At 42.2% G+C, this 17475-nt stretch overlaps 2 protein-coding genes across 3 annotated transcripts; one reads left to right on the top strand and one right to left on the bottom strand.

Moving 5' to 3' along the window:
• Nucleotides 1-72: 72 nt before the first annotated feature.
• Nucleotides 73-2509, top strand: LOC103991335 (L-type lectin-domain containing receptor kinase SIT2-like). Its single transcript, XM_009410748.3, has one exon. It carries the CDS (start codon nucleotides 168-170, stop codon nucleotides 2127-2129), a length of 1962 nt encoding a protein of 653 aa, XP_009409023.2. The 5' UTR covers nucleotides 73-167; the 3' UTR covers nucleotides 2130-2509.
• A 7978-nt stretch (nucleotides 2510-10487) lies between these two features.
• On the bottom strand, nucleotides 10488-13567 carry LOC103991333 (UPF0161 protein At3g09310). 2 transcript variants are annotated; one of them, XM_009410746.3, is made up of 5 exons: nucleotides 13320-13567; nucleotides 13163-13222; nucleotides 12938-13078; nucleotides 12687-12749; nucleotides 10488-10945 (listed from the first exon to the last, which is right to left on the bottom strand). In XM_009410746.3, exons 1-4 carry the CDS (start codon nucleotides 13537-13539, stop codon nucleotides 12688-12690), a joined length of 483 nt encoding a protein of 160 aa, XP_009409021.2. In that variant the 5' UTR covers nucleotides 13540-13567; the 3' UTR covers nucleotides 10488-10945; nucleotide 12687. The 2 variants fall into 2 exon arrangements, with proteins under 2 accessions (XP_009409021.2, XP_009409020.2); XM_009410745.3 differs by having other exon boundaries at nucleotides 10488-10706.
• Between the last annotated feature and the right edge of the window lie 3908 nt (nucleotides 13568-17475).

The raw sequence follows: 17475 nt of genomic DNA, 5'->3' as shown, positions 1-17475 counted from the left end.
TGTCGCTTTCTGCAGTAAAGATCTCTGCAAGTTGGGGAGTTGAAAACGTCGCTTTGCAGTTACTTTCCATGACCATATCCTGTCAATACAGGATACGAAGAGAGGAGAGGACACAAGGCGAGTAACTTGGTCTTCACTCTGCTCCTGTTGCAGGTCCGGCACCAGCCATGCTTCTTCCCGGGATCCTCACTGTTATCCTTCTCGCCGAGCTCGCGGCGTCCTCCGATGGTAACTTCACCTTCAACGGATTCAGCGGCGCGAACCTGACCCTCAACGGCTTCGCGGCGATCACCTCCGAAGGCCTCCTGTGTCTGACGAACGACACGCAGCAAGTGATCGGCCACGCTTTCTACCCCTTCCGACTCCGCTTCGGTAAGCCTCCGTCCTTCTCGAGCACCTTCGTGTTCGCCATCAAACCCACTTTCCCCCACACGAGCGGCCATGGAATTGCTTTTGCCCTCTCCCCCTCGAAGGAGCTCCGTGGGTCTCTGCCCAGCCAACATCTCGGCCTCTTCGCGGACACCGGCAGCGCCAGAGACCATATCGTCGCTGTGGAGCTCGACACGGTCGAGAACGTGGAGTTTAAGGACATCAACAACAACCATGTCGGGATCGATGTTAACAGCTTGGTATCGGTGAACTCGACGCCGGCGGCTTACTTTGACACCAAGGAAGGCGTGGTCAAGGGGCTCCAGCTGATCAGTGGAGAGCCGATGCAGGTTTGGGTTGATTTCAGTGGCGAGGACATGCGATTCGATGTTGCAGTGGCTCCTCTCCGTGAATCCAAACCCAAGGCTCCACTTGTGTCCTCGAGGTTTAATCTCTCGTCGGTCATCTCGGATACGATGTACGTGGGCTTCTCTGCGTCCACAGGTGCGGCTACCGGATCCCATTACATTCTGGGATGGAGCTTTAGCCTCGACGGAGACGCTTCACCACTTGATCTCTCTGCTCTTCCTCGACTCCCTGGTTCGCCAAAGAAGAAATCGGTAGTCTTGGTCATTTCGTTGCCTGTAGCCGCAGTGCTTCTGCTGGTAGTCGCCATGGTCATCGTCGTCTTGTACCTCAGGAGAAGGAAGAAATTTGCAGAGGTCCTCGAGGATTGGGAGCATGAATTCGGACCTCATAGGTTTCACTACAAGGATCTGTACCGAGCGACCAAAGGGTTCGACGACGAGAACCTGCTTGGCGCGGGAGGCTTCGGTCGGGTTTACCGCGGCGTGCTGTCGAAATCCAAGATCGAGATTGCTGTCAAGAAGATCTCCCATGAGTCGAAGCAGGGAATGCGGGAGTTCATCTCGGAGATCGTGAGCGTGGGCCGGCTACGGCACCGGAACCTTGTGCAGCTGCTGGGATACTGCCGGCGCCACGGCGAGCTGCTCCTGGTGTACGATTACATGGCAAACGGCAGCCTGGATCGGTTCCTCTTCGACGGGAATCAGACACCGCTGAATTGGTCTCAGAGGTTTCACATCATCAAAGGAGTGGCGGCAGGGCTCCTATACCTGCACGAAGGATGGGAGCAAGTAGTGATTCATCGAGACATCAAGGCCGGCAACATTCTCCTCGACAGCGAGCTCAACGGGAAGTTGGGAGACTTCGGGCTAGCGAGACTGTACGATCACGGGACGAATTCGCAGACCACCCACATCGTCGGCACATTGGGTTATCTTGCTCCGGAGCTCAGCAGGACGGGGAAGGCCACCACACAGACCGACGTGTACGCCTTTGGCGCCTTCCTGATGGAGGTCGCCTGCGGGAAAAGGCCGCTGCAGCTGGACGCGCCAGGGCTGGTGGATTTCGTGCTCGAGTGCTGGAAGATGAGTACGATACTGGAGGCGAGAGACCCGAAGATGGGGGACGACTACGCGGCGAAGGAGATGGAGCTGGTGCTGCAGCTTGGGCTGCTCTGCTCACACCCGGACCCCATGTCCAGGCCGAGCATGAAGCAGGTGGTGCAGATCTTGGAAGGCGACGCTCCCTTGACTGTGTCACCGGACGGCATGATCAGCAGCCTCTCCGCGCGACAGTACGATGAATCGTTCGATCATCTCGTCTTGTCGTATCCGTCGAGTTCGGCTGCTACGCATGTGTTACACTCATCGCCGTTGTTCTCTGCTACTCGCTGATGGTTCATTATGGTTCTTGCTGATGAAGCCTTGTAGATTTGGTATTTAGATGTCCTTTTAGAATTGGATGGAAGAGGGTGTTCATCTTTTGTTTCGACTTGCTGCAGTGGATTGCCGTAGACACAGAAGCACAGTGGAATCTGTTTCCTTCATAGTTCATAGCTTCCAATTCTGATCTAGGAGTTTGCTGGTGCCACTCTCTCTCTCTCTCTCTCTCTCGCTCTCGCTCTCTCTCCATGTGATGGTATTTCTGGACAACTGGCTTTCCTTTGTTTCCTACCTTTATCTTGTGTTGGACAGACAATGAGCTGGAATTATCATACCTGCAGTATATTTTATCCCCCATGGAATGATAGATCTGGTTGTGTCTTATGAGACAACTTTCTTGGCTCTATGATGTTGAAATTGATATTTGGAGCTCATGTATTAACAATGGCATCTCAGATTTCACCATATCATTTCAATCAAGCCCAAAGAGATCTCAATTTTCATGAGGATCATAATTGACAAGTCCTGCAGAATCTCAAGAACCATTCAAAGGGTAGCAGCTCATGCTGTTGTTTTTCTGATATGATAACTGTGTCATTGATTACAGAGAGAGTGTCAAAGTTTACAGGAGAGGAGAAAGAGGATGAATCGATTGCATTTGAAAATTGTACATCATCACATACAATCCCATAATCAAATAAAAGAAGAAACAGAAGTAAAGAGAGAAACATTGAGCAGACTTTTCTTCCTTTGTGGGGCAGTATTCTTATTTCCAACCCAGCAGCTTGCACATACCTAAATAGATCAAGAGGGACTCAAAATTAGCATCGGTTAGCTATACAGTTTCAGGTTCATCCCCGTGCCGGTACAAGGGATTCACCTCTCTGCAGAAGAAAACAACATTGCAAACTTGTTTCGATAGGTCAAAATGAAAAGAAAATTGTGAAATTTTAAGAAGCTCCTGCATGTCTAAAAAGAATCACCTATGTCCTGTGCATGTCTAATATTTGTGCTGAGAAGGCATAGCTTTCTTGAAAGCAAAACCTTTCGAGAATCCGTCGGAAGCCATTCCAGTTACAGTATGAAATATATGAATTGAAAGAAACAATAAAGGAAATCAATGCACTAACCTCCAGCTACAATGAGTTCTCCACATGGATCTTTATTTGCAAGCCGATCAGCTCTCGTTGCTGAACATCCTGAGTCTCTAATACTTTCTGTGCAATGTAGTTAGCAAACTGGTCTTTCATCATAGACCGCCACCACCCATGAAGAGAAATAAAGGACAAAGAATGCAAGTCAATTAGACTGTCTTGTAGCTACTCAACTCGATTATCAACCAAAAAACGAAGTACCAAGAAAGAGATACTGCCCTCGGAATGTCTAACAATGAATTCAGGTTTTGAAGATCATTCAGATTCAAACTTGGAGCTTTCTACTAATGATGCACTTATATGTCAAGTGTTAGAGGAATATGTTATATCCTCTACAAACAGAAGATATCAGACATAGGTACAACAAGTAACAATATCCAGCATGTTCGGAGCACAAATATGGCAAACATATTAAAGTATCCATATTCCATAGATATAAAGGTTTTTCAGCCCAAAATACAAATTTGCATCCGACAGCTTTCTGAGAAGTTTATCAAAAGGTCTCTTGTGATAATAAAGGTATTTCAGTCCAAAATACAAATTTGCATCCGACAGCTTTCTGAGAAGTTTATCAAAAGGTCTCTTGGTTTATCACATGTATTTGGTTCATGGGGTTTGATGCAGGGCAGCCGTGCAGCAGATATCAGAAGAAACATAATGTGAATGGAAGAATGATGGTCTTTTATATGGACAAAAAAATTCAAGGATTACAGAAACATTTCCAGTGGCATGCAATTTGAATTTTTCTTATTGGCATAGGCTACCGATAAGAACAATATGTTTACCTTGTTGATTTCTGACAGGAACAATATGGAACCTACAAAGCATCCATGAGCTGTCATAGACCGCATCCATGTGTCACAGTCACCATCATTTATGTGTCTGCACATCATTTATATAAACATGGGTTAAGGATGTCATCTTTCAGACTCTCTGCTCTCTCGTCTAACTTATATTACCATCTTCATAAATTGCCTTAGCTTGTGGTCCTTGGTAATGATCCAGACAGGCTCTGAATGCTAGATCAAATCCTCCATGTTTTGCAGCAACAATTTTCATATCATTTTTCAAGCACATGACTAGATAAAAATATGCTCACTTACCAGGCATTGACAATCTCTTTCAATACATGAGATTTGCTGTTCACTAATTGGACTAATTATCAAAGAAGCAACTTGTCATCTAGAATCAAGTTTCAAGCCAAGCATCATTTTCGAATTCTAGCAAGATGCTTAAGGTGACATTTTCCATGTTTCATATAACTATACCCCAAAAATATCGCCAAAAATCGAGTAGCATGCAACTCGAAACATTTTCGTAGAAACAAATATAAAAACCGCATCCTTCATTCTTTAGATTTTGTGCATGGGTGCTAATTTTCGGTTTGATCTGACCAACCAACCTTGTCCAACCACAAAAAAGAGTTCGACACATTTGACTGAACTGCGTCTAACATTAGATTTATATTTACAAATTTCAATCAGACACGGGTTCGCGTGTTCGAACAACCCTATGAGATAGGTAGTTCTAAACTATTCTTTTTATGAGAACCTGGACTGGCTTGACATGTTTTATAACTTTGATTAAGATATCTGGTCAAAATTGACAGGGATTTAATCGATCAAAAACACAGATCTATGCAAGTTGTCTCAACATGACATATCTGGATATTGATCGAGGTAGGTCATGAAGGGAAACCAAGTTCAGGTTCGAACAAGCAATAATGTAGATACCTGAGCTAGATCTAGCACTTCACATTACATCTTAATTCTGTTTGACACCGGACTAATCTTTTGCCACAGCTACTTGTAAGTCTCCAACTTAATTAGTCATGCAGATAGGACGATGCCGAATCGAATAACAAACGATACCAAAGCCACACTCCAGAATAATTTGCACACTTCATCTGAGGATCTCTGTCTGTTCAAGAAAGGAGAACTTTACAAAGAGATAGGACAGCAAGTTGAGCTATCACTGTGCAATTATAGCATAAGTAGAACATTTAGGCTAAAGTATCATCTGTAAACTAAATGCATATTACAAACAGGTTATTGCTTTGGATTGAGGATTACCTGAACAACGTCAACAAAGCTCCTCTTCCTCCTCGCAGTTGGTTTTCTTTGAATCCTCGATCCCTGCCCATAACGGAAATCCCCACCTGAAGCCTCTGCGTGGATCTCCAGTCCTCCTTGGAGAGCACCGGTGGCGGCAGCCGAGAGTTGAGATTCACGTGCTAGTGGTGGTAGGAGACACATGCCGGATTGGATAGGAGTTCCTGCCCTGTTGAAAACCCATTTCCGTTCTTTACCGCCGGAAAATCTGAAATGCCGGACGCGACCTGGCGCCCAGATATCCCTCCCATGGCGGTGAGAGAGCCCTCGACCGTGGGTGGAGCGGAGCCATTGCGGAAAATACTGAGCTCCCTCTCTCGATCCCTCCCCTTTTGCCTCCTGCTGCCGGTCATGGTGGGCTCCCGGTGACCATTCCAAGGACACAAAAGGAAGATAAAACATGAAAAAGGAAGAGCAAGAAAGCGCAACTTTGGCAGCTCCGAACCTCAAGAACTACAAAATAGCGAGGTTTCCGCCAAAAAGATCGAATCTTTCAACATTAAAGGGAGTGCAGTCACATCATTCCCCGACCGAGGACCCAAAATTCCTAGCTCGAACGCAGAAAACACGAACACATTTTCTCCGCTAATCCGAGAAATGATAGCAAAAAGATGCGATCATTGCAGCTCCGCCGATCCTTCCTTCATTTCTCGTCGGGAAACCCGTTCTCGTGACTCCGACCTGCCACCGGTAACTGCAATGGACAGAGCAGGGGAACGAATTAGAACAAGAGAAACGATATGGACCGTCGGATGAGCTCACGGACGGCGTAGATCGTTCGATGCTCCTTGAGCCCTCGGTGGTTTTATTACATAGCATTAAATAATTGGAGGATTGGAATATTCTCGCGCATCTATTAATATCTTAAACATTAGTATATCAGATCCATTAATTTGATGATGATGATGATGACCATATATCTTATGGTGGCATACATCGCATCCATTTATCAAAAACGATATATTTGGATTAATATCTTAAAAATATTTTTATATAATTTTATCAAACATATTGCATTCACATTAAAAAAATATTACTTCTTTATCTTTGTGTGGGAGAGAAATATACATTTCATGGGAAACAAAATGATTTGTTCTCTCTCTGTCCATCCCCCGGCCGATCTCTATCTCTATCTCTATCTCTGTCTCTATCTCCTTCAAATATAGAGTAACAAAAAGAATAAAAATGCTGTGGACAAGGAAGCTGTTTCTCTCTCATCCTCTCTGTCTCTGCCTCTTCCTCCTCGGACGACAGTGAAGGCCGACTCCAAGACAGAAGACGACGTGGGCATGCGCCGTCACGGGTAGTCCCTCCAGCAGATGAGCATGGTGACGCAGCGGCGCATGATGTAGAACCTCGCCCGCTGCTCCTTCACTAGGCTCGCGCACCGGCTGGAGAACGACTGCCCAGCCCTCGCCGCCGCGCTGCTGCTGCTGCTGTTCCCCCGCCCCTCCCGCATGCTCGCTGACCCCTTCCACGAGAGGCCGCCGCCCTCTCTCCTGCTCCCCTTCTTGGACAGCTTCCACTTCTCATCCATGTACAGCTCCATCTCCAGATCTCACCACCACCAAACTTTGCCTTCTCCCTCTCAGGCTTTATATAGAAGGGCCGAAGAGAACGAAGAGAGAGAATGAAGCAGAATGGAGAGAAGAAAAGATGCAGCGAGAAGCCAAGCTGGTTGGGAAAGTGGGATTAGTCTGATATATATTTATAGAGGAGAGGAAGAAGGGGGTGTAACTTCGGGTCCTTCATGTCTCCACCCACAGACCCACACCTCCACCCACAGACCTTACCATTTGGTCCACCGATGGTGGAATCTAATGTTTTCCTTAAAGGAATCTGTTCCCGAGGCCAGCATCGGCGCTGCCTCCTCCTCATCCTAGTTTACTCCTCCGCCGAATCTCAGTCGGCTCTTTACTCAGTCTGAGGAGCTGCCGAGGCTAGAAAAGCCACACTTTTCGAGAAGACCGTGCTCCAATCTTCCTCATTATTTCCTTCTGCTGCTGCTGCTGCTGCTGCAGCAGCTGCATTACTGTGCTGAATCGCTATCGAGTTCGAATCTCAGATATTAGTTTTTCTTTCTTCCACAGAGCTCATGCATCACCACCGCCCACAGATCAGTGGCTGTGGTGCAGTCAAAGCAAGCAGAGGAAAAGGCTCTGCGTGTGCTGCTGCCCGAGGGGGCACCACTCTCAAGCTTGAGCTTGAGGGTGTTTGAACTCACTGATAGTTTGCATTAAAACCAGTGCTCGTTCTCGGTGCGTCTGCAGTGGAAGCAAACGTCACGGCCTGGAAGCTACAGTAGAAGCGGTGGCGGTGCCTGACAGGCCGGGGAGGATCCAAAACGTTTCACTGCGAGCCTCGGTTGCATCAACAGTCGGTACTCCTACATGGCGTGATCAACTCGTTCTGTAATGGATGGATTTTGTACTTGGTGACCACCATTTCTATATGCATCATGTCCTTCATGCTCTCGATTTCTTCTTCCTCGCGATGGCAGCCATTCATGTGCAGTCAAAGACATTTTATTGATCTGAGACAAAGAGTTAGGTCGGAGAAAAAGAGATGATAACAAGTCAGGTGTTACTTGAAGATGATCATGTAAATTATTGCTGAGATAGTGACGATTTAGATCGATCATTTTATTGATTTGAGAGGAGAATCTTAATGTCCTCGTTTGCCAGGTGTGGTCTCTGTCCTCGTCCGTTGGTCCCACATTGCCGGTCAACGGTCAAAGCAGATCCAGCCACCGTTCTCTGGAACAGTAGCTCATGTGGACGCAGGTCACGTGCATGGAGATGGAAAACATGCAGATGAGTCACTTCCATGTCTGTTCTTATCTAACACCGTCTTCCTCTTTCCTCGCCATACCATAATCTATCCATAAACATGGAGGAGAAGGACGTGAGTCACATGGACAACAGTTCATGTGCACCAGACACCACCATGCATGCTTTGTGCTCGACGGAATGCGGCAGTCAAAGATTTGTATGTGAACCGTTAATGACCCATACATACACCGTGGACGATGATGGGTTCAGGTTTACGCTGCACAGAACAAGTTGGGTAGATTAGATGGAGCAGGAAGAGTTGAGCAGTAGAAGTACTTTCGGGAGCATGTGATCACATGTCTTTTCATTTATTGGGCGAGCACAGCAGCAAACGACGAGCCTTTGACCGCTTGTTTCTTCGTCCTCATCTGCCTTGGAACGGCAGCGATGCATGTGGGTGGCGGAGACACGGCGCCGCCATGGAAGTCCGGTGGCTGTTTGCGCTCCACATGACTCCATGTGATCCTCGTGCACCAACCTACACTTCATCCCCGACGTCATCCTCCTCCTCTCTGGCTGGACCAAAGCTTTTTGATGAGCCAAATAAGAGAGAGAATGGAGCTCTGATTCTTTCACTATTGTAGTACATCAACCTTAGGAAAGGACATGCTAATTAACTTTGTTTATGAGGATGCTCGAGTTCCCCAACTTCAAGAAGCTCTTTAAGATAAACACATGATGCTCTTATTAGTACGATAGCAATATCAAATGTTTGTCTACTTTATCAGATGGTAAATATTGGCACCAACACAGTCCCAAAATCATTATATTAGTACAATGACAATGAAACATTTGTCTACTTCATCAAGTGACAAGTGCTCAAGCGGTCACTCTCAGACTATCAGAACATTGGATGCCTCTTTAGTCTATTTCATTTTTCTTCTTTGGATATGACCTCATAAAAGATCTTGATAGTGTCATTGAGATCCAAGGCAGACATCGTTATCCCTGTGCTTCGATCTCCGTGTGCTATAATGAGTTCTTCGCCATCGTTTGCAGTCCAAGAACATCAATGGCAATGTATAAGCCTCGGAATTACTAGTATTACAAAGAGAGGAGCATTCTTGAATATAGATACAGAGGAACAGAGGACCTAACACTGAGCAAGCATCATATAGAGTACAACAGCAACATCTGCTATCTACAAGACGCCACCTTTGCCCCACCGGTGTCAAGCGCAGGCCTCCCTCCTGGGCGCCAGGGCAAAGAGGGCCTCGAGATCGGGCGGGTGGAAGTAGCCGTTCTTGGGTGGGTCTCTCCTCTTGCCGAATGCCACGGCGGGGGACTTCTTCCTGGGCGGCGGGGGGCACCGGGTCGCCGCGGGGATCCTACACTCCGCCCTCCTGGGCGTCTCCCACCCTCCTGTCTCCCGTTCCTCCGACGCCTCATCCCGCCGCTCTATCTTTATCTTCCGCAACCCCAGAATCGCCACCTCCATGTCGCTCGCCTGCTTCGAGGAGAGAGGATTTCAAACGAGGATTGGGAGGGAAGAGTTTGTGAGGGTTTTGGGGATATATATATATATAAGAAATAAAAGAAAGGTGAGGTTTGTGTGGGATAAGAGCGGCGGGAATTGGGCGGCGACATGGCGGGAAAACCCACCGCTTATTCGCGGGTTTTTTTTTTTCTTTTCTTTTTCTTCTTCTTATAAGAAATGCTTTTCCTAGCCACTCGGAAACACACACACGTCTACCCGCGCCACTTGTCCGGACGCATAACGGGACCCACGCAAATCATGAGAGAGGTGGGATTCGGCGGGTGGTATTATCTTATTTCGAATTTTTCGTAAAAGGAAAAAAAAAAAAAAGAGCAAGGAAATCTCGGGAGATTTCGTAGCGTGGCGTTGTCCGACTCATTTTTGATTCGGTGAGTGCGGTGACGGCGCCGGGTCGGTGGCGGGGGACAGGTACGGGTGAGGGGGGATGAATCTGGTGCGGCCCGCCGGACTGCTACGGGCCACTTGCGGTGAGGAACGTCGGGTGGCGTTTTCACCGCGTCGGCTTTGGATTCTCCCTGACCATCCCATGTTCTTGACGCCCGTTGTAAATGCGGACCCACTAGAATGAAGACGTGGAATCGGGAGAAGGTATCCAATTGGTGGGAAGTTGCTGACACGGATTGGCGAACTTCTACGGCTACATCTCTTTCTAAATAAATCCAACGGCTCACAGTGTCCGGAGAAGGCCGCGGGAAATAGATCAAACGGGCCGAGTCTCATCATTTCTTGATGAAATCTCTTGCATGACACATGAATTATTTATAATTACATTTAAATTATACAATAGAAAACATTGATAAATCAAATTAGGTATTTGCGCATGCAGTCTGCACATATTCCACGAGAAATCACAACAAGAAGAGAAGTAGTGTGAAATTACACTCAATAGATATACATCCTAAAATAACGTCACCTGAAGACAATGTCTACATCCTATAATAATGAGATACACATCATGGTTAAATTTGATGCATTGCCGAGTGATAAGAAGCCACCTGAAATTTCAGTAAGAACAGATGTTAGTTTAGCCTCGATAAACAATGCCTTAGTACTAATATATTAGTTGGGCAGGATTAAACAAGTTGCAAGCTAAATTTCCGCAAAAAGTGCAGGTCATCCATGTCCATGAGTTAATAGTTCAGAGTTAATGTCATGGAAATCATTGGACCAACGTAAAATGCAGTTTATTGCTCATCCAAACGGTCGCCCATATTCATCTCTTCCAACCTTTTGCCTGCAAATACATACACTATCAATCACCTGGAATGTATTTGACAATCAAAAGGATTTTGAGTTCATCAGCCGAATAGTATCGCAAATCTGATCCAAATGGTGAATCTTGATACAAGTGGGGAATTTTTACCTGCCTCGAGTCCCTCGAGTCATAGATATAGACAAAATAGAGTCCTTCAGCAAGGATGTTTCAAGATTCCCACAGTTCAAAATCATGGAAGGAAAGAAAAGAATCCTTTTCTATTTTTCGTTATTGTTATCAAATTATAAGTTTCAACGACAATAGGCTCTTTCACCAATTTGTTGGTTTGGTGTGGCAAATGTATAATTCAAGAAATAGTGTCATAGATATAGACAAAATAGAGTCCTTTAGCGAGGATGTTATTCCACCTCAAGATTCCCGCAGTTAAAAATCATGGAAAGAAAGAAAAGAATACTTTTGTATTTTTCCTTATTATTATCAAATTATAAGTGTCAGACGACAAGAGGCTCTTTCACTGATTTGTTGGTTTGGTGTGGCAAATGTATAATTCAGGAAAGGCAGTCTCGGCAGTCTATTATACCAATGTAGTTTTAAGAATAAATCAAATGATAGAAAGAAGGGGAAGGAGTCTGTTATTAGCTAATCTTCTATATTATATGCATCTGCTTCAAAACACACACATTGTAATATTAAAATGCATCATTAAATATTTTTTACTAACGCATGTCAAATATTCAAAAGTTCTCTAATTAGCGTTAGGGAATAAAAGGTTGAGACTTTCAGTCTTTTTATGATGACACCTCACATGATGCTTACTGCAGAGGTGGCAGAATGAGCTATTTAGATTAAATAAGATGGATGATTGATGCAAGGCCTTGAGATTTCATATCTTGTTTGGAACAATAACTCCACTGGCGTCTTTCAAATTATTCAAACTCTTATTCCAATTTATTTAATTACTCGGAGCAATTTGGGCTAAAATTAGCCTATTTCTTATTTAGGAATGGTGGTGGTGGTACAAGTCACAATATAATCATAGGTTTAGTATCTTCATTTCCCAAGCATATTCACGATGTGCCCCTGCACATCATGCGTCCATGACTGTGCTTCATAACATTTCTCTATCGGTGATTAGGCTTTGTGCACTCTCACATCCCCATTCATTGATATACGGAGTTCAATCAGGAATACCTTTTCAGCAATATCGATTCAAACATAATTTGGTCATGGCAAATTGTGACATAGTTATCTCTTAAAAAATGAAAGTTGATGCATGGTGTAGTTTTCTTGCTAGAAAGTCTCTAGTGAGGATCAACACTCCACTCTAATTCAAATGACTGACCAAAACTGAACCAGAGCAGAAAAATAAAACCGCAAAAGATTTAAGGGATAACTGGTAAAAAAGAAGGATAACAACAAAGAAAGACCAGGAGTCTCTCCGTCTTCTCGACATAATAACAACTTCTAATATCACTGAATCCCAAATTTGGGCCCATATATGATTTTCTAACCTAGTCCCCAGTTCCGAATCTTATAACATAGAAACGACACCATGCCCAACTTGAACCAAACACAACAACTACCCAATGTACGCCGCGAGAACATTTTCTATGCAGAGTAGAATAACAAAACCAAGCCAGAACCAAGAAATTAAAGATGACATGAAACAAACATAAACAAATAATACAAAGTAGATTTAGCCTAGTACTCAAATTGCATTTATGCAGGTGGAAGAAGCAAAATTCTTTTCATTAATTACCTTAGTGCTCTTCAAATGACTCTTCTTCACCAAACCACCTGGGGGGATCAAATCCGGTGCCACCTGCATATCACATTGAAGTATCAGTCCAGTGACTATTGCTTCCTAAACAGCAACCATGTCACCGTTGGAATTACCATGGAGGAGCAGTCAGAAGATTGATGTAGATGAAACAGATTGGAACATTGAATGCATCATTATAAGACACCAATTATGTAGATGAATTAGGGTTACATCACAAAGTAACATACCAAGAGGATTGCAACGGCAGAGACGCCAAGCTGTCAAGATTGTACCCTTAACCACACCATACTTTTTGTATGCCACCATCGAATACTCGCTGCAAGTTGGTACAAACCGACAGCTCGACAGCATCAGCGGCGATATTTCTCCTACCCAAAGATAAAACCTAGTACCATCATCAAGTAGCCAAACCCCAAAGACTGCATCAAGATAAAGCCCACAAACCCGCTTACTCTTGTAGAACTTGAGCATGGATAATGCCACTCTGACGCCCAAATCTTTGACCTCCTCATCTGGTATCAAAAGGCGAAAAGGAGGAGTAAATGGCGATCACGCATTCCGCCCAAGATTAGATCCTGAGAGAGCAGAGGGTCGAGCCGAAACGCGTACCTTGCAGCGCCTTCCCGTTCGGGTCTTTCTCGGGTCCGTTCGCGGGGGACGATCGGACGCGGGAACAGGGTTTCGTCTGCAGGACAGAGTTATATAGAGAAGGAATCGAGCTCCGGGGAGGGGAGATCACGACAGACCGATGAGGAGAGGGAAGGCGGCGAAGAGTTCCGAGAGAGGGGCGCGGCGGTTGCGCACGGAAACGAGGGTGAGATGACGCCATGGGAAAGAGGCAATAAGAATGAGAGGTCCTCTTATTTTATCACGTGGATTAAAACGCTACGTATTCTTGTAACGGTAATCACAACCGTTTTGGGCGGTCTCCGATCGGCCCACTCGGCAACGATCGAACCCGGTCTGGCCCAAAACTTAGGAGCCCAACGATCGAACCATCTCCCTCCCTCTCGTATTTATTTTAAGCTTTCGATCCAAAGATTAGGCAAAGCAAATGTGTTGTGTTCCTCATCGAAGTGATAAATCGGGCACATCACTATGTATTGGAGCATTATACATTAAGATGATTGCCGTGTCTTAGGTTACGGCTTGCCTCAAGTCTTTTATGTCAACGAGTCACAACATTCTTTGCTCGGACCTCAGTGTGTTCATTATGCTATTGAGAAGCTCAAATTGAATAGGAGATTGTTGCTTGCAGAACATTTAGCGTCAGTTTGTTCCTTAGACACGAACTGCGAGTTTTTGAGAACTTGTAGGGAAATTTGGAAATAAAACAAATGTTTGAAACTTTTAAGATTTTAAATGCTTGTGAAAATTGCCAATATTGACATATTTTGTTCATACTGCAGATGATGAACGAGAGGGTGCAGCAGTTAAAGAGGCACAAAAAAATAAGCATAAGAATTGAAAATTCTATCGCGAAACAAAATAAGCAAAAGGATAACATTACTCACTCAAATAATATATATTTACACAAGTTTACTAATCAGTCAAAAGTATCAACGTGAGAACTAAGTAGTTGACGTTTGACAACTTGACCTTTAACAAAATAGAAATCGATGATAATATGTTTAATGCATGAGTGGAATATCGAGTTGGCGCATAGGCAGATAGCATCGATATTATCATAATATATTGTATGAGTGGATTGTGAGATGATGCAAGTTCATATAGTAGATTGGTGATCAAATTAAGTTTTACAACAGTGGTGGTGATAGCTCATATTCAGCTTCATTTTTAAATAGTGGATCTCAGCAATTATATTTTGTTTCTTAGAACTCCAACTAATCAAATTATCTCCAAGAAAGATAACGAAGGCTGATGTAAATATTCTATGATAAGTGTTACCTACACAATAAGCAATGACGAATGCATAAAGACAAAAGTGACAAGTCCCTTTAAGATATTATAATATACGTTTTAGAGTAGACTAATGCCTAGTGGAACCAAAGATGAATTATGATAATTTATTAAATATAAATGAAATGTCTAAACGTGTGAGAGATAAATACTACAAGGAACTAAATATTTATTTGTATTGTACAAGATCTGTAGCAGGGCTACCATAATATAATTTAAATAACTCAATGGTAGAGAGTGGGGTAGCGTCTTCTTTGGCATTCTGAATATTCATCTTTGATAATAAATCTCAAATATACTTCTTTTATGATAGAAAAAAATATAAAAGATATGAATGTTACTTCTACTCCAAGAAAATAACTTAAAGTTCTTATATCTTCGATGGAGAATTAATATACTAATTGTTTGTGGAATTACTTCATCTCACTAAAATTGTTACCTATGATGATAATATAATCGATATAGACCGATAGATATATTATATATCCCTTATATTATCGTAGAAAATAGACTTAGAGTTGATGAAGTTGGTTGACATAAACTAATAAGCCAAGTTTGGTATATCAAGCTACTGGAGAGAGGCAAAGTCCATAAATAGTTTTTCATAATTTACTAATAATGTTTAGATATTGAGAATGGATGAAACATAGAGTTGTTGCACAAACAAATCTTTAGTTAATGTCCTAACATAAGAGAGCATTATTAACATCCCATTTGCACACATACTAGCCATGAGTAATAATCAAACTCAAGATGAGTCGAATTAACATTGGTTTAATAATTGGACTAAAGGTCTTTGTGAAATCAACAATTATTCATTGGTGAAACCGTTTAGCTAATAGACGTGCTTTGTATCTAGCAATAGATCAATTTGAGTTTCGCTTAAGTCGAAAGATTCACTTATACCCGATGATATTTTATATGAGGAAAGATGGTATAAAGGTCCATATGATATTATGAAATAAGGCATCATATTTCTTATTCATAGTTTTAAGCCAATGTGAAGATTTTTAGGCTTGGATGATGGTTGTGGGTTTAGTAGGTTTAAGTGGAGAGCTTATAGTAGTATGGAGATTAAAAATTTAACATGGTCTGAAGATGTCATTTTTAGAGTAGGTTGTCATGTTCAAGCTTAGTGGTATTATTGAATTGTGTTGAAGGTGTAAAAATTGGTAAAAAGTTAATAATACGTACCTGATTAGGCTAATGCACCTTAGTATCACTTAGTCGAGAATAAGACAAAGGCATCTTTTAATGCTGAGGGTGTTGCTTCATTGGGGCATTGCAAAGTGAGTTTATAGAGAAGTAGATGGAGAAGTTACAGAGGGGGTAAGGTGCTGCTAAACTGAAGTAATAATAGACTATAGATTTAGATAAGAACTACTGTTTAATACAATGAGAGGTACACTTGAGGGAGTTTGAGATTTACTCATATAAACCTAGTGATGGATTATTGTTGTAGTGACTCGCATTGTTGAAAGAGCAAAATTTTAGAAGAAAAAGGTAGACTCAAAAAAAATAATATGACATGATACAAATACTTTTTGAGTTTAAGGATTATAGCATTAAAAAGCATCATATTTAAAAGAGTACTCAATAAAGATGCAAAGCTTAGATTTTGATGTTAAATTATGTAAAGCAAAGAGACATAACTAGGGATAATATAAACAATCAAATAATTTAAGTTTTTTAAGATTTAAGATTTTATAAAATAATTTTTTAAATAATGATTGATGTTGTAGGATTGTGATAAGCATATAATTACTGAGATAGACTATAGTTTGAAAGACTGTTAACCAAATAGTCAATGACATATTGGCTTAGTATAGGAGGGTGAGATCATTTTTTAATTATGTGTCAATGCTTATATTTGACATAGCCAAATAGTTGAGATGTTCCAAATTTATATTTAAGAGGATATAGCTATATATATTTAGTGAAGTAATATATGAAAATAATATAAAATCTAAAATTATCAAAAGAAGTGGTTGAGATAGGTCCTCACACATCAATGTAAATAATTTCAAGTGGATTGAAGGAGGGCCAAGACATCATTATAAATAGTTTCTAAGTGATTTGGAGTAGAATACCTTCTAAAAGGTAATTGATGACTTTTATTATTAAAGCAAACATCATAAATGAATTATAATTATGCATGATTTAGAAGTTCGAAAATAGTAATAAGAAATTAGTTATTGTTGAATGGATAGTGACGAATAACCAAGGTAGCGATATTATACATCAATTGAAGCAATAACTTAAGTAAAATTGATTAGCTGAATGATTTGTGAATCTAACAATTATTGTTATTTTTCTTATAGTCTTAGAACCACAAATATGCCCACATGTTTATAAGAAGTTAGAAAAAAAACTCAATAGTAGTGTTATTTTATTTCTAGAATTAAGAGACAGAAAGAAAATTTTTTTTTATATGAGGTGCACATAAAATATTAAGTGTAAACTTGTTTCTATGAATTAAGTATTGTGAAACCTATTGAGTGATATGGATCTCATTACTATCACTAATGATGGTGTCTTCATTGTCTCCATAATTAGTATAGATGAATGAATTCTATAATTTAGATATCATGATGAGAAGCACTAGAGTCAATAATCTAGATCAGAATTGATAGATGATTTTTTTACCAATTGTTATTATTGAGATGTCAAAACTGCTGATAGTGTAGTTGAAGTTATTTTCTGAGTTGTTTAGATTAAGGTTACCACCTTGATTAGAGAATTAATAGTATAACAGAGGATGATAGTTGTGTTACTCTAGGTGGCATTTTGTTTGACCATTTATTGAAGTTCTTGTTTGATTGTCTTTTCCTTTGAATTTTTGATT

Source organism: Musa acuminata, chromosome BXJ3-7, assembly GCF_036884655.1.
Source record: "Musa acuminata AAA Group cultivar baxijiao chromosome BXJ3-7, Cavendish_Baxijiao_AAA, whole genome shotgun sequence".
Lineage (NCBI taxonomy): Eukaryota > Viridiplantae > Streptophyta > Magnoliopsida > Zingiberales > Musaceae > Musa > Musa acuminata.
Note: the sequence above shows the minus strand (reverse complement) of the source record. Positions and strands in the feature narration are given on the sequence as shown.